The sequence below is a fragment of the Apis laboriosa genome, unplaced genomic scaffold (assembly GCF_014066325.1).
Source record: "Apis laboriosa isolate Shangri-la unplaced genomic scaffold, ASM1406632v1 scaffold78_cov150, whole genome shotgun sequence".
Lineage (NCBI taxonomy): Eukaryota > Metazoa > Arthropoda > Insecta > Hymenoptera > Apidae > Apis > Apis laboriosa.
In genome coordinates, this window is record NW_025224442.1 from 586830 (window position 1) to 610293 (window position 23464).

A 23464-nucleotide genomic window follows, 5' to 3' on the forward strand; every position below is an offset into this window, starting at 1 on the left:
TAAAAAAGAAAAAAAGAAGAAAAATATTAAAATTACTCGAAATTAATCAATACTTACTCCTCGAAAGAAATAATCAAAATCATCACATTTAATACAAAAAAAAAAAACCCTATAAAATTGGGAAAAATTAAAAATAGATATCATCACCGAATTTTCATCGCATCTCCATCTTGATCGAAAGAAATCGTTGAGCTCGATATTTGGAAAAATTATATAAACAAACAAACAAAAAAAAGAAATTAACTAACCAGTGCTGGGATGTCCCCATGACAAAAGGGAGGCACGTGGTGATGTCTTGTTGCTGTTGGTGCTGCGACAACCTCGGCGGACCCGGTTCTTCAAGTGCTGGGGGTGTTGTTACTGGTGCATCTGGTGGTAGTATCGTAGTCGGTGCAAATAACGGTGGTGGTGGTGGTGGCCTAGGTATTGCTTCCGGTCTTTCCGCAATGCTATCGCTGGTAGTCGTCACTGTCGCTATCAGTACGGGAGAGTGGCTCCTTACGGAGGAGAAACTGCCGAAAACTTCGTCGAACGCCTCTGTCGAACCCGACAGCAAAGTTACTTACAGTGGTCTGTGGAGGGTCTGTGTCGCCATAAGTGAGTAACTTTAATACAGCGTTATGTCTCTTGCAATTATAATTATTTTTCTCTCTTTCTTCTTTTTATTTTATGCGATTTTTCTGGGGGGAAAAAAATTTTCTTTCTTTCTTTCTTTTTTTTAATATGATTGTGAGATCGAATCGTTGATAGAATCTTTTGAAGATTTATTTGTTCAATGTTATAATATTTGAAGAAATTTCATCTTTACGAGAATCAATTCAATCGATCGAATCAAAAATGAATAATTTTTTCTCCTTTAATGAATATGTTCGTTTTCGCGTGAAATTTTTGAACGACATTCCCTCACGATATTTTATACATTGTTAGAGTCGAGATAGATGTAAGAAGTGATGAATGACGATAGATAGATTTTGCAAAAAATTCGTTTTAGCGATAATAGTAAAGAAAACGTCGACTCAGCAGTCGCCATTAGCCGGCCTGAATCTTGGAATAGGTCAAGTAGACGTGTGAATGAAATCTTCAGCTACCTCTCAAGAAAAAAAAAAAAGATTTTAAACGTTTTAAAGAATCGCCACCCTGCAATTTTTCAAAAAAAATTTCTATGCAACAAGATAAATATCTAAGTAAAAATATAGATTACACGCGATAGTTTTCATCATCCATTTCCCATCGTGACACAATAACAAGATAACAAATGTATCTTCCTCTTCCGATTGCCTTCTTACTTTTCAAAGCCTTTTTTAAATCAACCTCGATGCTATGAAAGGAAATAACTTTTCAAGAATTTACGATCTCGTAACAATCGATCCTCTTATACTTCTCTGCATTCTGTTTCGAAAAAGTGACGTAGAAATAGATAAACGTCATCGAGAAACGATAAACGGAAATTGAGAGAGAGAGAGAGAGAGAGAAAGAAAAAAAATTTAGCGAAGCATCGTGAAACCGGAAAATTGTTTGGGACCTTCTTTGAGGTTGGTACAGGTTGGTACGCCTGCGAAATCGTATTTAGGGGAATCTAATTCGGCGCCAGTTCGAGCTTTTTCCTAAGCTCTGAACCGTATCAAAGGATAAAAGCCATAGTTACATAAATGCAGTAGTCGGTTATTAAGTAAAACGAGATACAGTGGGTAGACCGTGACTTATCTTCGTTTATTCGTGGATGGAACAAAATTCTCTTTTTGTCGCAAATAATTTGTTTTATCGAGGGTACATAGAGTTATAATATCTCTCCATTCAGTTCCTTTTTTTTTTTTTTTTTTTTTTAGTTTGATCGTTGATCCCTGAAGGGATTTACGTACGCAAAAAATTAGATCTTTTTTTTATAAAATGAAGTTTCTTATAGAAAAGAAGAACGAAATAAAATACGATTATTGCACGATGCACTAGATTTGTTAGAATTCGATTTAAACTTCTTCACTGGAAACTAATTTTCCTCAAACAAAGAGAATTAGCTTGCTTCTTCAGAAGAAAATTGAACCATTCTTGTAACACGAAGACCTAAAGTTTCTTGTACTTGTACAAACCTTGTTAACTTCTGTGAAAGGATTTTCTATTCGAAAAGAGATAATATCTTCTCTTCCGCGAAATCTATTCCACGGCTTAAAAAGTTTACGAAGATTTTATTGGAGATGAACGAAGTGTTTTCAAAAATTTATCGATCGTTGATATTGCAGACTTCTTTTTTAAAAGGATTATTTTTTTAACGTGTTGCAAATATTTTCTTGTCTCTCCAATTATCTTCTCTCAGAATTATTCTCCAAAATAAATTTATTTTTTTTATTATTCTTCCAAAATCTTATTTTTTCAAAATAAATAAAATTGTACGTATCAATTAAACGAATGTTTGAATAAAATGCTTCGAAACAATAACATGTTGAATCAATTACGTATTTACGTATTTAATCTACGAATGTCCACAATTCCTTGACGTGAGAACCAACTTCTAGACTCTATCCCTCTTGGGAGTCACATGTATTCGAAACTTTTCTCTTCCTGTCCACAAATACTCTCGATGCCCTATGGGCTTTAACCTTACTCCACGTGACTGTTTACTATTCAGACCTCACATTAATAAAATAAAATTCCAATATTTCCAAAATAAAAGTGTAAAAGCACGTTAACGGGATTAAATTGGATTAAAGTTATTATTGAAAGTAAATATAAAAATTTTTAAGTTGAATAACATTAAAAATTGTATCAGTATCTCGCATCATTTAAATCCACGATTTAATTATATTACATTCCGTACGATTGAATTTAAAAATTTCAAAATATATTTATATTTTTCAAATTGGACGTGTAAAGATGATAAAAAGAAAAATAAACTTTTCAACCTATCTATTGGGACAGGTATTTAATTCAAATGAATTCTCGCTCGGCGGCCATTCCATTAGCTTATTTTTCATTTTCCGGTAATAATCTTTCGAATATACGATCGATCGACACCATTTCCACAGCAATAAATACCAATAAACCTTTCTGCCAGAATATTTCTTTTCAATCCAATTATTTCACCACGAATTTGTCTTCCAACGATGTATCCATACGAGATACCGTTTATACCTTCTAAAAATAAATATGTTTCCGTTCAATCAAATCGATTCTGCGCGAAAACAAAAATTGTTTTATCGAAAATAATACAATTTCTAAAATTGTTTTTTTTTTTTTTTTTTTTTTTTATCACTTTTCACACCCAACTTTTAACACCCGACGAGAATAAATTCGAGGATCGTCCACTATCAAAAAGTATATTTTTCATTTCGAGGCATATCGTCTTCCATTTCACAATTCCAACTACTTTGCATATTCGTTGCTCGTGAACTTTTTCCGAATACTTAACCAACAGAACTTACGAGATCCCTCGAGTGACGTTACCAGCCAGAGTTTAACTACTGCGGCTGAATATAACCGTCTGTTTCTACTTGCGTTTATCCGTCCGCGTTGATCGTCAAATATTCATTTGAATTTTCAATTATATCTTTTTATCAACCAAAAAATTAGGAATCAAACTTTTCAAACTTCATTAATTTTTCCATTTCAATTGAAATTAACGTCGCAAATGTTAAATTTAAATATAGGAGCTTTTTTATATATATTGTTGAATTCTATGGAACACGTGTTTCGATTCACTGTCATCAAATTATACATCTGACTCCTTTTTTTGTTTTTACACAAATTTTTAACACGTTCCATTTAATTTTGCACAGTTTTCCTTTTAACGTGTTTTCACACACATAGATTTTTTTTTTATTTATCGAACGTTGCATCGAACGATATATAAAAAAATATTATTAAAAAAATATCAAACTGTATTTCTTAAGCTTCAGATACTTTTTTTATTTTTAATAAAATTAATAGTATCGAAAATTGATATTCAATTTTTCAAGTAAACGCAAAAAAAAAATATTCTACAAACGAAATGTAATAATTATTTCTAATAATTAGAAGAAAAAAAAGAAATCTCGACAAATTCAGAGCGCCAATTTTTTTGGAATTCAAACGTATGTGAAGTATGAAATAATTTAAAGAGAAAATAACCGAAAGGGGTTACAACAAGATAACGAGAGATAACGATAGAAAATTGTGACCGTAGTAAGATTAAAATAAATTCTTCTTATCAGCTGAGATAAGGAATAGCGTTTCATTGTTCCAGTAGTAGAGCGTAAAGTATACGCCTAGTTCTGTCTCGTTCCGTTGCGAGATAGGAAAAGTGGAAATGGCAAAGGCAAAACGTTTTGCAGGTATTATGAGTTAAATGCCGTTGTCTTTCTTCCTAAGGGAGGAAAAGCTCTCTCACAACAGAGGGAAGAGGGGAGAGATCTTGAAAAGCTTGCAATCAGTTGCCAAAGGTATCTCTGAATACCTCCATTCCCATGAATCCTTCTGATATTTGACTACGCTTAACGAGATTGTTACGGATGGCGAAATATTTTTCATCTATGTGTTTATTGTTGTAATGGAACAATAACTATGACAAATTTAATTTTTTCAATGTACAATTTTTTTACAGATATTTTTCAATAGAAATTCAAATAACAAACGGTGTCGCTTCTTAAAATCGATGTATCGATGTTAAGAGATTGTAATTGTTATTAATAAAGTTCAAATATTCATCAAATTTTGCGATATATACAAGAGAGATAATAAAAAAAAGCACAGTGTACGAAATTCCTTTATTCAGAAAGAAAGAAATCCTCGCTCTTTTGGCAAAAAGTTAAATAGATTAGATTATAATTAACGCAATTCCAGAACTTTTTGCACCATTTATAACCACTGTTTATAAAAAAAAAAGAAAAAGTATTCGATGAAACGAAAGATCTCTCTCTCGTGAAGAGTTTTTTGTTTTTTTTAACCAAGAAATCATATTTACAGAGCGAATATCGATCATATCGAATTAATTGGCCAACAAAGGGGATTAGTATATTGGAGGAAGGGTCGAAATCGTAATACAGGAATATCCGGCTGGTATCACGAGTCCATCTAGGCATTAATATTCAAAGGTTCAAGCACGTAGACCTACGTGTCCGGCAATGCTGTTAAGGGATGGTGTACGTGTACACCGAATCGTCGCGACCACGAAACTTAACAGAGGATGAAAAGATTTATAATTTCCATGCATAAGAAACGATACGTGTCGCTTGGTCGAAGGATTAAAAAGCTGATACTTTTAACGCACGTTGCTCGAAGGTTAAAATTTTGATTTTAAAATTCATTTTGATTGATAAAATTCGTCACACCAAATTCCTTGCAAAAATTTTAATAAATACAGTTCCAGGCAATCATCGATTCATTCCTGTTCAACGATCGTGGCACGAGAATTTCCTTTCAATTTCATCCCCCATCGACACGAAACAAAGATCAATCACTCCCAACCGCAAACACTTCTTATCCATCCCGTTCTTTATCCACCAGACCTCGAGAATTCCTCTCCTCTCCTGGAGAAAGCATTTAACTGGTAATATTCGCGAAGCGTTCTGTGATTCCGGTCCAGCCTCCCTCTCTCCTCTCCTCTCTCTCTCTCTCTCTCTCTCTCTCTCTCTCTCTCTCTCTCTCTCTCTCTCTCGATAGGAATGACGGTACAGGGAATGGGCGAGGTGGTTTGAAGGAGACGAGTACAGTGGGTCGGAAATGACTCGTTACCGAGGGCACCGGAAACCGCCTTCTCCTTCTGCCGCCGCCATCGCTCGGTCTCGAGGCGGTTCCACGCCTATTCCAGGAACGATGCCCTCTGGCTACGCCTGAAGATAAGGGAGAAAAAAAAATAGGAGGGAAAAGAGGAGCAAAAGAAATGGAAGTACCAATGGTGGAGCTTCGTCCAATCACCGGATAACTTATCTCGGTCGAGGAGACTCGAATTTTTGAGGGCCAAGGGACGAAGAAAGGAAAATTGCATGTAAAACGTGACCGATTTATCGACGGAGGAGAATTATCGACGAGAATTATCGATGATTGTTATCTGTTTTTGTCTTTCTTTTTTTTCTTTAGAATTTGGAAAGATTTAAAAAAGAAAAGATTTTTTTTTTTCGTTTCGAATTCGTTCGAATTTGAAGATTGAATAGGAATATTTTGATCGGTTTCTTTGTTTTATATATCGTTGATCGTATTGTAAGCATTGTTTTTCTTTTTTCTTTTTTTTTTTTTTTTCAATTTGGATCGTCTATTTCGAAGGATTATTTAAGGATTGTAGAGAGTATTTTGTCATACGGTTCGTTATTTTTTTGTTTCATACGTGTTTCATACGCCTACGCTGTTTCCATTCGCTCTTTCAGTTTCAAGAGATGATGGCTGTTTGCTTTTCTCTTTTTTTCATTTTGAGTCATCGTAACGATTTCTGTTTTTATTCGTGTATTTTAAAGGATTTTTCGAACATTGTAGAAAGAAGAATATTTTGTTATGTGATTGGATATTTTTTTAAAAGGTCCACAAACAAAGGTAACGCAATTTTTTTTTTCTTTTCTAAGATTTAAAATTGAAAAATACGTCTAGTTTCTTTTCTTGTGATCTTCGTTTATTTTACTTTATTTATTTTTTCTTTCCTTTTTATAAATAAACGAAAATTACTCGTGCAAACATCCCAAAATTATCATTGGGATTGAACGAAACATTAATGCGCTTTTGATGCTTTTACGCTATGCTTAATACTGTGAGGAAACCGAGCTTTTCTTCAGAAACCTGTAGAGAGGATTTATGATGCATCTCATCCCGTAAATTCTGTTAATCTTAGAATCTTCGTTACGCTTCGGTACACAATTTTGCAACTTGTTGCGAAAGTCAGCCAAGTCTTTTTGTTTCCATGTACTTAAATGAGTTGCCAGCCCGTTTATCATTAAACCTCCTTGTTAAACCGATCAAACTTTTCAGGTGGTGGTATCCGATATTAAAATACTTTCGTGCTTCTATCATCCAGTATTACACTTTCAATGATTAATTATTAACGATTTAACATAAACTAAAAAAAAACAATAATACATACAAGAAAATTATTATTTATTATTTATTTTTTAACAAACGTTACGAACAATTTATTTCAAAATTACTATATCAATGATAAAACGAAAAGATTTAATTTTTCCAACGATCAATTGTACATATCACCGATTCAAAATCAAGATCTTTATATAATAACTCGAAACTATGATAGATAGGATTAGTTGGCGACACCAATCAGATCAGTCAACCTGCAAAGATTGAAGATGATTAATTGTAAGAGGCACGATCCTCTGATGGATGAGTTTGTTTCGCCACAATTTCACCACCTTCCAAGCTTCAAATTAACGTCCAATAATCTTCCGTCCAATAACCAACCGTCTAAAATCGTTGAATATCGTCCATTTTTAAAATACGACATCCAACATATACAATTTCCAACTTCTTTTCGACATACGATAAAACCTCGTAGATCACGAGTCTCAATAATGGAACGAAAAAAAAAAAAGTCCCTAGAAGAGAAAATCTTTCGACCTACCCACGTCCTACGAATCGGGGAGACATATGGTCGAGCATTTTAATTAAGAAAATTCTCGAATCGATGGGGGAAAAAGAGAGGGATGAAAACGAACGAACTTTCTTCCTTTCTTTTCTTTTCTTTTTTTTTTTTTTTTTTCTTTTTCTCTCTCTCTCTCTCTCTCTCTCTCTCTCTGGCTACTCGATTTTCCAATGGCCGTTTAAAGAAGGAAACGAGGATCCGCGTAGTGAGCCACGCGAGACCTCCAACCACCGAGATGAAGTTTACAACGAAATAGGATCATCCAATTTACAACTGCGATGGGAGTAGAAGGCGAGGGGTACGCCGGTCTCCCCGGCGTGACATTATTTAACATCAGTGCGGCTAATTGGAACAAACGGGTCGGGCTACGCTGGACACGAAGACACCACCACGATTACTCTATTAAATACCCGGGGGCATTTGTCACGGGGTTGGAAAGGCAAGTCGCGATTCGTATTTTATGAGCGCGCTCTCCTATTGGACGCGGTGATTCGACGCGGCGCATCGGTCAGTTTCAAATTTTCAAAAAATCTCTCTCTTGCCGATCTGTTTTATTCATCCATTCACTCCTCCAAAGATTAATTCTATCTCAACGATCATCTTTTTTTTTTTTTCTTAAGGGAATTTATTTGGAGAATTTTTCGAATCGTTTTCGAAAGTTAGGTTAGGTTTCGATGATAACAGGTTTTTTGAAAAATTAGTTGCATTATTTATTCGAATTTTTGGGATCAATATTTTCGATAGATTTATCAATAGTTTCTTCGTGATAATTTTTTGTGAGATGTATATATATGTAAATTTTCATTAATCTTGCGATGTATCGAGAAAAAGGTAATGAAAATGAACGTGAAAAAAATTGTTGGAATGAAACTTTTGTTTGAGCATCAAAGTAATTTTTACTTTTGGTATTATAAAATAATATCCTCGAATTTTTAGAATTTGTACCCGGCTGAAATTACGCTTTCATCTTTTATCCTTGGCAGACGTGTATGATATGGTAATAACGAGTGATTATTGTCACAATTGCACAGAGAAAATTTAAACTAATCCTATTACATTGGGTAAATTCAATTCAAGAAACTTTTGAAACGAAAACACTTTACCTATAGTAATATCTAAATACGATTATTTCTCGGAAATATTCGTTTAATTTTTAACAAATGATTCGTATTATCTTTCATAACAATTTCCTCCATATTAATGATTAATACCATCAAAATTTAATTACAAATAGTCGAATTGCTCGAATAAATTTCTTATTCCACCAAAGATAATTACAGAATATGAAGAGAAATTCCCTCAGCTGGAAAAATAGAATTCTCTGACAAACAACTCTTCATTATCAAAACTTCTTATTATCATTGGAATATTTTCTCAAAATTACCTCGGTAAATCACAGAACAACACGTATTATATTTCCGCTCCACTGCTTCACGAACTGTCTATGTCAAATATATGTTTTCTATCGCGAAAAAAAGAATTTTTAGAAGAGGTTACACGTATCTCTCAAGATTCTCTATCTAGGGGAAAAGCGAAATTACTAAAACGTAAAATTATTACGCTTCGCTCTTTGTTAAAAGTTGTTTAATTTTTGAATTAAATTATGCAAATATCACGTATCACGTAGAATGATTAAAAGAAATATTTGCAATTGTTTTTATTGCAATTACAACATTTAAATATTATTACCAAGGATATTACAATTAAACATCATGAAAAATAATGCAACAAATGACACAGTACAAATATAACAAAAAATATTATTATTTCCAAACCCTTCGATATTTTATCTCCACATTGAAAATTATATAAATATACCAAGTTAAATAAGAAGTTTGAAAATTCCTTTTGTTTTCAATCTCTCGATTAGAAACAATTCAAACTTGCCACCCTTCCAAAATTCTCTCTCTAAAAATCCCCAGTCTCGCTAATAACAGCCGAATATAGGAATAATCGGTTGGCAAATCGAAACCAAGAAATCGACCAAGAACCGCGCGTTTCCGGTTCACGCATAAACGAGCCAAAATATACCCGTGGTCGATCCATGGATTGTACATTAACAGCAGACGAGTTATTATTCCCCGTAACACGTGGTAGCTGTGTCAGTGGGCAAGCCGGGAACGGACCTGGAATATCGATTCTCGACTGTCGAAGGGAGGCAATACGGCTAACTTCCGGCACGAACCGGAAATGACTGTTCCACGCCTACCAGCCCAATCCCCCTTCCCCCTGGCCCGCGTCGTTCAACCCAACCCGTTAACACCATCATCCGCACAAACCCATCGCGCAACTCGTAAAAGGCCTCAAAGGCCTTTTGCGCCCCATTCCCGATGATTTTGAGAAACGCTTTGATTCCGCGTGGATTCCGCCATTTAACCGTTCGTTTCTAAACACCGAAATCGAATTTACAATTTCCGGTCGATAAGCGCGATCCCTTCCTCCTAATCCGGTGGATAACCCCTTGCCTCCCCCTTCCACCGCTCTTCCCCACTCTTTTCCATGCGTGTGGGAAGGGAGGGGGAGGAGGGGGAGCGCGTAATAGTTTCGGTTTAATGATGACTAGCATCGAAAGTAAATACGAAATGGAAACACGTTTTCACCACCTGTTTCCAAGCTTAGCTTCGACGAATGGAATGTTTGATCATTTGCATAACGTAATTATTTAGTTGGCGGTTAACCCGTAATTTGCTTCCGCTTCCGAGTTAAGGAGTTGTTTATCCTGTTTGCGCGACGATTAAAGAATTTTTTTTTTATTTTATCTTTGCTTTTTGGTTAATTAAGAGGTGATTTTTCTTTTTTTTTTTTTTTTTTTTTTTTTGAGTAAGAGAAATGTAATTTTAGGGATACAAGTGCAAATTGTGTTTAATTTGTATTTTGTTTTCAGGAGTAGAATTTGTTGATTCCGTTCACTGGAAAGTGAAGAAGTTGCGTAAATAGAAAAAATTCTTTTTTTTCTTTTTTCGGACGTTACGTTTATTTTGTGTTTAATCACGAGGGTTGTTAATATTTGCTTGACAATTTTTCGTCGCTAATTTTTTTTTTTTTTTTTAAATCGTAAATTCTACAATTTCATGAAGTTCGAAATCTTTCTAATATATTTCTGTTGGGAACAAAACTTCAATCTTCCGTTTTTAATGAAATTTCGAAAATGGTTTGGTAATCGATTATTAACAAGTTTTGTTTTCCGTTCTATTAAATTTCTATCTATTTAATCTATTACATTTTATTCAAACTTGGACCGATGCTATTTCCCAAAGTTTTAATTAATATCTTTTAGTTAATAAAACGTTTGATAGATTAAATTCATACAAACCGTTTGATTTTATGTTTTATATTTCGATTTCACGGGATGGATGTTGACACAGATTTTGACGTTTTACGATTCTACCGTCATTCCTCCATTTTTACGACGACAATTCCCACGAAATACGTTTAATAACAATCCACCATTCAACGCAAAATTTACCAATTTTCTAAATTTCTTCAACAATTTTAATTCGACGGTGAAAAAAAAAATATTTCAAAAACCTTTATCCAATTGATACTCTTAAAACCTTCGAAATCTAAAAATTATTAATGAAATTACACACTCGCCACAAAAATTTAACAACAAATTCGATTCCTTTAATTTCTCAAGGGAAAATAGTTTAAAACCCATATCGATCCGTTCGTTTTAAAATCCGCCAACAAATCTAAAAATCAAATTTAAACAAAATTACGTGAAAAAGCTTTCGAATTTTGAAAACAAAAAAATTTAAGGGGGAAAATCTTTCGCGAAAGGTGAATAAACTGATAATGAAAATTCTCATTGTTCAAAAAAATTTTTTTCGACATAAATCATCATCGAAATTCGATTTGATTGAAAAATTCCGAATAATTCCGTTTCCAAAAAAAAAAAAAAAATATCCCTCGATTTCATCGAATCTTTTCAATTATATTGTGATATTAAAACGGAAACACGTGTCTCGCGTTTTCGCAATTTCAAGAAGATGGAAGATCTCGTTTCATCAAAGAGAGGAAAGAGCGAGATGGAGGTATCGATCTCGCGTTAAATCATATCGTATAAAAGAGAAGCATTATGACGAACGATGGTCTAATAACACCGAACTCGTGTTCGAACTCGGTCGTTCACAGGTCACGGATCACCATTCTTTACCACCTTCGTTTCAATTAAATCTCAGGGAGGAAGCGGAGGAGGGCGAAAAATATGCTTGGAGTGGGGAAGAAAAAGGAGGAGGTGAGGGGGGAGGGATGATTTACCAGCCCATGGCATATAAATTACATTCATGCGCCGCTTCCTCCTTTGACTTTGAATTCGTCCAACTTCTCTTCTTGCGCGAATCCTCCTTTGAATCTTTCTATTTTCACATAGTTAGACGATCCAAGAGATAATTAAGTTCCTCGTGCCTTTTTCTCTTTCTAATTTCTCTTCTTTTTATTTTTTCTTTTTTTTTTTTTCCTTTGACGATGATCCATATATAAACAAATAAATAAATACGATATATTCATAAATAAATTGCATCGTTCGTGAACACGTTTTAATTAAAATGTACGTATGTTAATAGAAAGGATTAAAATTTGTTTATTTTATCAGGTTGTTGCATACGAAATTGGGTGAATTTTTAATAAGGCTACTACCATCGATGTTTACAGCTTTATTGAAAATAATATTAATCAAAATTTGACACGAAGCACTCGATACGTTCGTCGTCCATTTGGATATAAGGTTAAAATTAATTACGATTAATTTTTGATCGATTGTTATTAATAATTCCCTTGTTTATTTCTTTTCATAGTTTCAAGGATTTGTAAAATCGATCATTTCATTTTTCAACAATCTGGTAATGTTTTAATATACATCGCGAGAATTATAATTTTTTTCCTTTTTCTTAATTTTTATCAATTTAACGTTATAGATATTAATGGTAATTTTGCTCGGTTCCAAATAGATTTTTGAGAAAAGAATTTTATATAATAAGTAATGGAAATCTCTAATTTAGTTGGATTTTATTTTTTTTTTTTTTTTTTTTTTTTTTTAAGGAGAAAAAATGAGATACGATCTTTATACGGATTCAAGTCTGAAAATAATAATATATGAATGAAAACAGGCTGAGAGAAAATGATTGAACACCATCGATCCACGTCGAATTACGGTATTCATCCAATTGGATTTAGTTGGTTTAATTACGGTGGAAATAATATCTCATCCAGTGAAAGTTTTAATGAACGTCTATTCAAAAAGATCACGTTTCCCGTGTAAATCATTTCATACACGGGATAAAGATATTACCCGTTATTGTTCTCCGTAAAAACAGATATAAATGAAATAAATAAAACCAGCCGGCAATAGCAAAATGGAAACGATTTAAAATAACATGTGATAACAAACGCTGGGAAATAATAACAATATCGTGTTATTATATCCTATCAAATCAATCTAGAGCTAAAATATTGCGCCATTAGAGTATCAAGAATCACAAACAAATCTCGCGCTTAACAATTTACGAGAGATTGCAACCATCTGTCACGGATTGCAATTATTTATCATAAATAGATCTATCTGAATACACACATTCGAAATTATATTAAACGAATTTCTATTTTCTGCTTCCTTCTATGAATTATCTCAATTCACTCGTTACACGAGGTACGCGATGTACAACGAGCAATGATATAAAAATCGATTTGAATGCATGCACATTTAACAACGAAATATGAAAAGTTCGTAATAAAAAAGTACAAGAATGCGAATCCTTGATCCCCGAGATTTCACGCAGAATCTAAGTCTAAGTCTAATTCGCGCGTTTTCCAACAGCATGCGATAAAAAAAAAAAAAAAAGAAAGAAAGAAAGAAAGAAAGAAAAAAAGGAAGAAAGAAAGAAAAAACCAGCAACGCAATGTAACATTACTAACGACCAGCTGTGTTCTCGCGACAATGAAACATAAAATACGAGAGCTATAAAGCTGGAACCCGGAACACGCCCGGTGTGCACACCGGACATGGAACGTTGAACGCGTAACTAAAAACGGAGAGCGAATTTACCTTGCCATCGAACAATTTCCCCCCCTCCCCCTCCATCAAACCCGCCCACACAGAAACAAACTCGCGCAAGCAACCTGCTTGAGTCACTTTCTTCTGTTTTTTTTTCCTTTTTTTTTTTTCCTTTCTTNTTTTTCCAGGCTCCCGTATGGAATACGAGTGCTCGAGGATCGACTATTTTCCAAACGAGGAGTACAGCCCTGATCCGAGCGACTCGACGATGGCTATACCATGTGAGTAGAACGAGCGTCATGAGACAAATGATATTGGTGGGACGTGTGCCTTTGAAAAGGGGGGAGGGGAGGGAAAGGCAGGGGAGGAGAGGGAGGGGTTGATTAGGTGTCCTCTGTCTGACACTGAATTGGAGCGTGACGGGGCTTCGTAAAATATTCGGCGGGGAAACGCTTTCACAAGGGGGGAATGTGCCATCCGTGATAAACTGGATCTGACAATTTGTCCATCCAGATTTTTCCCCTCCCATTTTTGTCCCTTTTCCTTTTTCTTTTACAACGTTCGTTGGAGTGAAGGATCATTTAATAATCCGTGAAATTGGATAAAAATTCTTTTTATCATGCTTGAATCAAAGGATGATTTAAAATCATTAGAAAGATCGTCGTAAGCAAATATATATTCTTTCTAGAAAATAAACGCGTATTTCTCGCGTTTATTCTCGATTAAAACTCTATTAAAATTAGGAAAAATTTAAATCGCTATAACTCCGAGAATAATTGTTCTTAATCAATGAACGAAAGATCGTTGGAAGGACGGTACCTTGCCCTTTGAAACGCGTTTTCATTTATCCCGATACGACTTCCGGTTCCCGAGATATCGTCGTGTAAAGAAAAGATAATTTCTTTACATCATTTATCCCGACTCGATTAAACCCTGTTAAAAATTAGGAAAAGTTTTAACCGCTATAACTCCGAAGACAATGAATTTTGGTCAACGAACGAAAGACCATTAAAAAGGTGGAGTTTTGCCCTTTAAAACACTTTTTTTTTCATTTCGATACGACTTCTGGTTCCCGAGATATCGTCGTGTAAAGAAATTTAAAATCGTTCATCATCTCCTTGCCACTTATTCGCACCTTTCTTTTCACTCGTGCTTCGTCTCATTGACCTATCAGATCTAATTCTTGGACAGAGTACGCATTTCCAGGAAAAAATGTAGGTCACTACGGGCCCATTCACAATCTTTGCGGTGTCTTATTAAGTGCTATGAACACTTTCAAATCCTTATATCTCGGCAACCGGTTAAGATATCGGGATAAAACAAAAAATAACTTAAATGGCATGATTTTCTCTATTTTTTGAATAGGTTTTCATAAATATTAAATTAAAGATAAATTCAATCTGAATACTTTTACCCTTTTTTCTCAATTCATTGAAAATATAATAAAAATTACATAAAGATTTCTGATGACTTTCAGTAATATTATTTTTTTCTTGGAACAAAAATCTGAATCTATTCGAATAAGCTTCAATTTCGTTCGAAAATTCTTCGTTCCCTGAACTGAAAAATATGAAAAAAAAAAAAAAAAAAAAATGTGAAAAATATTCTCGTCTCAAATCTCTCTCATCGGTATTTTCACATTTTCACATAGGTAATGACGTAATTCCGAAAAAAAAAAAAAAGAAGGAAAAAGAAAAATTTCGGAACTTTTCCCATTCGTCCAACCTTTCATACTCATATTTTTTACGTAGATGCAGTTACCAAGTCGGCAATGTTCTTCTTCGCTGCAACATCGCTGCTGGTGGTAGCCGAAGTTTGTTACTTCACAGCTCACGTTACTCACCCGAGACACAGACTTTGCGTCTTTGTCGCTGGCGTGGTCTTCATAGTTTCCGGTGAGTAATAAAGTACACCAAGCTTATATTGCACCATGATACTTTGCTCGCTCTGCCTTTCTAAAAAAAAAAGAGTTATGAATAGAGAAAGCGTGAGAGAATCCATAACGTATATGTTGTCCCGTTATAAGTAAAAATTGTTCCTTAAGAGAAAAAAAGGGGATTTTTCAAATTTGAAAACGCGTGAAATATCATCATTTATTTACCTTTCTTCTCAATCGGTAATATTAATTATTTTACGTCCACAGTCTTTGAACTTGCGCGAAGAAATCAAAGATCAAAGTTCAAATAATCGCGTTACGATGAAAGATCCATATTTTGTGAAATTGTCACGAGAATATGTGGCGCAGAGATAACGTTTCAAGTTATTAAATCAGTTTCTCTTTCAGGTTTGTTAATGCTGGTGGGAATGGTGATGTACATATCTGTATTCAAAGCCGAGGTTGGTAGTAAGCTTAGACCAAGATCGTCGTTTCAGGTCAGTCCAATATGATTTTCGATTAACATCGACACAAAAAAAAATACAAAACAAAAAAAGAAACGTTTGATACTTATTTAATCTCGAATTAAAATTTCGATATTTTTAAAATTTTGCAAAAAAAAAAAAGACACTCGAATCTCGTTTTAAACCCTTGCTACGTACCGTGATCATTTTCCAGTAGATGAATTTTAATTCGGGTGTCGTCTAACTCTATCTAAATATTACATAGGCTGATGAAATTCTCGGTTTCATATTTCTTTCGGTAGCCTAAAATTACTTCTCATCTGTTACACGTCCCGTGTGAATGAATATCTTGGTCGCAATCTTGCGATTTCAGGGGCCACCCTTCACCTACAGGTACGGATTCTCATTTTTGCTGTACGTGAGTGGCTTCATCACGACCGAGGTCGCTGGCACTTACGCCATCTTCTTGTATATCTCTTGGCACCAGAAGGAATTGGTACGGAGAGACTCGAGGCGAAAAAATTACGGGGTTGGTAGTATTAGCTTCTTTTATACGACCACGTTTGGATCGAATTAACATCCGCTTAAAAAGTTTTTCGTTACGCGAATCGGAACTATTAGTCCCGCCTTGGCAGAATATCAGAATATCGGCGCGATTTTGGTGAAAATTGTACTTTTACGTTTAAATTAGAACTTTTAAATTTGTTTCACGAGAAATAATGTTAATCGATTAGTTAGAACGAAGCTCAGAATTGCAGAAAAGATATTTTCAGTGACTTCGAAAAACCTAACCTATAAAATTCGCGCTTCTTATTTTTTGATTACTCCCAATCTGTGCACGCTTCCCTCGATTCGCGCGTACGCTCTAGAGATTCTTGTTGAAAACTTTTTAAGGAAGATAAGTTATTCGTTTAAAAAATTCAAACTACAAACTCCCCCTTGGCTGAAGGATAAAACAAAACTTTGGAACTCGGATGAATGTATACGTGCAACGCGGTCGAATCTCTCCTAGTCGCAAAACGTAACGTTATTTTTTTCCCCCCCTAGATGTCACTAGTTACTTTTTCTCAACAATTAACAACCGTTTAATTTCACAAATCAGCTTTCCCATGGTGCGAAACATTCGTTCCCAAGTTAAATTACTCGTTTAATAACTATAACGTGGATACAATAGAGCGCGAAATGTACAGGATAAACCCCCATCTGCACACAATTTAACGACTGCTCGTGTAAAATTTTAGCGCTGAGGAGGGGGAGAGGGGAACTCGCGCGAATTACTTCGGGATGAGTTTAATTTAAATTTAACGAACGTTGTACCGCTTTGGAACAATATTGTGAGTACCGACAAAGGGTGCGTTGACGCGATTATAAACCGAGGCTCAGAATGTGATATAGATCAAGGTGTGATATATATCGACGATCACTTAACCTTTCCTCGCGATCTCTCGTTTGCCTCGACTCGATTCTTGTCTGTGCGATTCCCCTCGATATCTTTCTTTCGAACAACCTCTTCTCCCCTCCCTCCTCTCTTCCCCGAAACTCTAATCGAATTACCAAGCTTGAATTACATTTAACTGGAAAATAGACACCTGACGAAAAGGAAACGAGGCAGAGGGAGCAAGTGTGGTGGTCTCTGCCTGCCCTCCAAGTGCTTACAGATAGATCTCGTCTCAAGCAATACGCTTCGACACAACAAGTGACACTCTTGTGAATCGTCCCTCCTTCCTCTCTCTCTCTCCCCTTTTCAAACTTTTGCCTTTCAAATTTTTTTTTCACGCGAGGAGAAGGGGGAGGGAGGGGGAGAAGAGGAGGAGCTGTGAATACGTGAACGTTTGCGAATTAAATCGAATTGAAGAATGGGAACAAATGGGAGAGAAAAACAATAGAGGAAGGGATGGAAATTTAACGTCTTTTCAAGAGGTGAATATAGGTTTGAGGAATTATTCGATTGATGATAAAGGATTGGATGGAGAAATTGAATAAAATTTGATGGTTGTTGATATTATTAAGTATTTAGTGAATTTTGTATGTTACAAGTTTGGAAGAAGAAATAAGAAATGTTTTTATAAGTATTATGATAAAGTTTTCTTTTTTTTTTTTTTTTTACATCGATGAATATTATGTAGAGATAAAGAAAAATTAATTTCTTTTTTGACGCTCCGTTCGCGTTTACCTTGTCCTCTTGCCCCTCATTTATTTTATTATCTTTCTCACAATCAAATTTTTCTTCTTCTTCTTGGAAGAGATTTCGTGGTTGATTCTCGGATTCTTTTCTTCCATCGGAGAACTTTTTGCATTAATGTTCTCATGAATTATTCGTTGATCGGTAATTTTTATCGATTGCACGTAAATTTTAACGAGTGAATAACATGTTGATAGATGATATATAATACTTTCTCATCGTCGTAAAAAGAATGCAATAAAAAAAGTATACTAACTATACGTTCCCACACGAAGCAGTATCTGTTATAGTGTCCATGAATAATTGCAATTACGATATATAAATTGATTTATTTAAATCACTTTAAACATAATTTATGATTTTATATTAAATAGAATAAGATATTCGTACTCTTTGTAGTAAAAAAATCATTCGATAATTTAAAAGTTTTCCACATTTTACACGTTCAAGATCCAAATTAAAATATAATTCACAAGAAAGGAAAAAAGTTCAAGATTCACGTTCATTTTAATCATTTTAATCGAGTGAAATAAGATCTGTTGTTGCGTATAAACAAAATAAGAATTTTAATGGAATATTCTTTTTATTTTTCTTTTCTTGACAAATATAAAAATATTGCAAAAGAATTCCTTTATTTCCAAGAAGAAGAAGAAAAATTTGATTGTGAGAGAGATAATAAAATAAATGAGGAGCAAGAGGACAAGGTAAACGCGGACGGGGCGTGAAAAAAAGCAAGGGGAAAAGAAGTCTCGATAGAGAGAAAGAGGAAAAGAACAATTCGTAACCTGCTATGTTCCATGTAGCCTCTGTTAACGTCGAGCTTGATTCATCCTCTCGTGTCGGTAGAAGCGCAATGCCTTCCATACCGGTGCAAGTGGAATAGGTCAGCCATATACCGTCCTACCAGACCATCAACCTTGTCCCTTTACAGACTCGACGTACGTACTATGCACACCATTGTACCGTAGACGTATCGTTTTATCTTTTCTTTCTCGTGAATTTTAAATGATCCTCCGCTTCTCCTCGATTCATTATCTGATTTGCATTCAAAGTCAAATCTCAAATATCTATTTCTGGACGAAGATTGCAGAGATTTTTTTTTTTTTTTCTTTCTTTCTTTCTTTTTTTACCCCTGTTCCATTTATTTATTTTTCTTTATATTTTTCTTATATCTTTCTTAAATCTATTATTTTATATAATATTATCATCTTTAAATTAGTACAAAATGTCAAAATAATAAATCAGATTTTTCTCTGATTAAATTGTTAAATTGGAAAATACGAAAGAGAAGAATAAGAGAATACGTTGGACGGAATAATAAGAAAGTGGTTCGAATTTTCTTTTCTTTTCGAAGCAACCGTGAGACAATTATGCAGATCGGGGTTTAACGTATCTTTTTATGCGTTTGACCTTAATACCGTGCTGAAGCGATCAACCTTAACGTCTTTTGGTATTAAACGAATAATTTTATGCGCAGAATTTATATATATATGTATGCATGATAATTTTCTCTATTCATTTTTTTCTAATCTTCTTTCCTCGATCTGGTTTCATTAAATTATAAATATCGTGTAATGGATTAGGGCAAAGAATTCGTTTCCCTTTTTATCAAATTTATTTTCAGGGAGTGTATCATTTAGACAATCACCACGTGCATCATGCGAATCATCACGCGATCTTGGGCCACAGTGGTTTCCTCTGCGAGAGGCATCAGAAAAGATACTTCTTCGGAAGGGATTCGGTGGACCACGTGGATTTCGACGAATTTTTACCACCACCGCCCAATTTGGATTACCACGATTATTCCAGACAATTTCCTAGGGATCTTACCACGCAGACGGTAAAACAAATTCTTTTTTTCCTTGAATAAAACGTAATTTCTTTTTCTATTAATGAAAGAGATTAAATTAATAATAATAAATTAATAATGCTTATACCTTCAAGATAGAATCCCGTTGAAATGAGACTTAAATGCATGCAGTGAATCAACATGAATTGATTATTTTGATTTTTGGTGAGATGAAAAAATGAATCGAGTTTTCTTGAAAATCTGCCAAATTTAGATATATTTTGAAAGTAATAGTGGTTACATCGATGTCTCGTGTCTGTGCTGCAAATTTTTGTCCTTTTTTTACCTTAAAGAAAAAAAATTGGAATAAAAAATAATCCATATACAAGATTACATGTTAAACTAAAATTTTAAACATTCGTGGGTTGACTGATAAAATTTCGTTCGAAGGTATTTATTTTATATTCTTTTAAAATAATTATATCACAAAAAAAATATATATATATATAATATTTTAATACTTTAATACTTTTTTATATTTTTTAAAATAATCGTATTAATACTCTTTATCGTTTCTCTTTTTTCAACCAATCTCAAACCCATAATCTTATTATCTTTTAAAAAATTTTGAAACAATTTCAACAAATATCACGAAAAACATATTTTTTTCCACAATATCCATAGAAGGATAGAAATTTGTAATTCGAATTGTCGAACATTCGACAATTTTTCTTAAAAATACAACGAAACAGTACTTTCAATTTATAAGAAAAAGAAGGAAAGAAAAGAGGAAGAGGAGAAAAAAGGAGAAATAACCGTGATTACAATTAAATATTAAATTTCCCAATCGAACTTTCCATTCCAATTTCTCGCTAATACGTTTAAAAGGATCAAACTAAATTAAGATGGGAAAAAATTAATTTCACAGGTCAGCACGACAGCCGATGTCCTTCAAGAAGAGGAAGAGGAATACAGTCCTAGTGTGCAACACGAGTTCGTGACTTTCGATCTTGACGAGCCTTTGCCACCCCCACCACCGATCAGAGGTGGTGAATGGACCTTCGACACATTGAGAAAAACTACCCCCGTCTGATATACCGTCAGGTATACCCATTCGTTTCTTCATACCTTTCCTTTTCGTCGAATTTTTATCCTCACTTTTTTTTTTTTTTTTTTTTCTATCGAGAATTTAATTACACCGTCGCACATCAATCGTTTCCTGTACACGTTCTTTCATCGTTAAATCGAAGTAATAAATATTTAAAAATCATAAAATGTATATAAATATCATAAAATGTATGAAAATAATTCCATAAAATGTATGAAAAAATTGTATAACGTTCGATCAAAATTGAATGATCTTAGATTGTATCTCGAACACCTCGCGTAATTTTAACTGTTTGGCGATCCCTTTAAAAAAAAAATGATAAAGTATTCGAAATGGAGTCAGGCGAAAGTTGATTGGATTTCGTTGCTCGTTACGAGATGTGATATTATGAATATTATGAAGTACTTTTTTCAATCGATCAATCGTTGCTTTCATAACATGCCGCGTTGTTAATCCATTTTAACGCGATTAACTTGATGATTTAATCTGTTTAAATTGCCTATGGCAAATAATTCTTTTTTATCGATCGCGCTTTTAAAATTGCCTGGCACAAAACGAGCCAGAAAATAATCCCGAGCGAGAATTAAAATTTTACCAAAATTTTCACGGAAACGAAAACAAAAAATTAAAAAGTGAATCAGTTCGACAAACAAAATCGAACAAAAAAAAGATCAAGTGTGTATATATATATGTTATTTCATGCGCAGATACGCGAGGCTGGTGCAAAGCGTAGAAAGCGAGGAGGAGGAGGAGGAAGCGGAGGACGAAGCGGAAACCGAGGAGGACCACGACATAGCCGGTGATTAAACAAATCGAGTCGCTTTTTAATGAGATACCTCGGCAACCGAGAGATGCTTTCATCGTTCAAACTTCATCAGGGGAAAAAGGAGGAGAGAAAAAAGGGAAAAGGAAAAAACGACCAGTCTCGAAGGGAACTCGAGGGAGCTTGATCGACAAGTTTATCGAATTTCGGTTTTTTTTTAATAACTCGTCAAACTTTCACGGATGTAATTCCGCCCCGAACCGTGTAAAGGAGAAAAAGTGAATGACGTTCCAATCGATGAAATAACGATTGAGTGACACCGTTTCCATTTCGTAATTCGTTTCATCGCGCGTACACACATACACACACACACACACACACACACACACACACACACACACACACACACACACACACACACACACACACACACACACACACACACATATATATGTCTTTTTTATCAAATTTTTCTCCCCATTATTTTCGTCGAGGATACGACGAAAACTCGATGAAATTGAAAATGAAACTCAAGAGTAAGAGAAGAAACGAATCGAACAACACTTGAATTAAGTTCGATTAAGATCGATCAGCTAATTGACTGCCAGTTTCGATCTCGAATCGTGCGAGACAAATATGGTGATTTTTTTTTTTTTTAAAACGAACCGTCCCAATGAAAGAAAGGCGATGAGAAACAATGAGGAATAATTATAGGAAAAGAGCTTAACGAGACAAATTGATTTAAGTATCGTTGAATTTTTGTATTTGTACGAGAATCGTTGATGATGATATCGTTTATGCGGTGTGTTTAGAAATTTAGAAGCAAATGTAGCGTGTATCTCATGTATAGAATAAATGGTATAGAAAAATTCGAATTGGTGGAATAAACTTTCGTCGTTTTTAAATTCGTCGATTGTTAACGCGACGGTAATTTTCAAGTCTATTAAGATTATTCATCGTTTGTTTCTTTATCCGTGGTGAGAGAAATATATCCGAGAAAGAGGAAATGTTTTTTAAAAAGACTGTAACACACATCTGCCATTGAAAGCAATCGAGACTGCGAATCGATTAATTTATAAATTCATAAACATTAATATATTTGTAATGATCGAACGTATCCAAAGATTTTATCTTTAATATTGTGGGGACCAAGAGGAATCGAAATTTGTTTTCTTCTTTTTTCTTTTTATTTAAATTATTTTGAAATTTTTTCGAATTATTTTTTCTAATCAACTGTTTGATATTTGTTATTCATCGATATTGCTTTAAAGAATGAAGAAATATTGAAAGAATGAAGAAATATTGTTGTAAGAATTTTTATTTAATTACAGTTATTATTGTATTTTAATTTTACTTTTTTTTTTTTTTGATATTTTTAGAATAATTTATAATTTGTTTGGAATATATATATATTTTTTTTATATATTACAATATAAGGTCTTCGTGGTGTTAAAATGAACATAAACTTCTACCAACGATTTGATATCAATGAAAATATTGATCGAAAATATTGATTAAATCGAACGGGAAAAAAGGATTATTGGAAATGTAATAAACTATATTCATGAAAGGAATTTCTTCAAATGAAAGAAGAAAGAAGAAGTTGGAAGAATTTTAAAAATGGAATAGTAATTTGTTAATTATATCACAAACTTTATCTCATAAACATAAAGTGATTAAGAAAGTTATACTGTACAGAACATATGATATTGTTACATCATTACCATGTCTAAAAATTTTTAAC

General features: G+C 34.0%; 1 protein-coding gene across 1 annotated transcript; it reads left to right on the forward strand.

Annotated features, from left to right (window-relative positions):
• Positions 1 to 266: 266 nt before the first annotated feature.
• LOC122719443 (voltage-dependent calcium channel gamma-5 subunit) lies at positions 267 to 21953 on the forward strand. Its single transcript, XM_043945228.1, has 8 exons — positions 267 to 597; positions 13727 to 13819; positions 15290 to 15433; positions 15823 to 15911; positions 16252 to 16407; positions 19685 to 19900; positions 20778 to 20953; positions 21665 to 21953. The coding sequence occupies exons 1-7, from the start codon at positions 267 to 269 to the stop codon at positions 20940 to 20942; spliced, it is 1194 nt and encodes a 397-aa protein (XP_043801163.1). The 3' UTR covers positions 20943 to 20953; positions 21665 to 21953.
• Positions 21954 to 23464: the final 1511 nt, after the last annotated feature.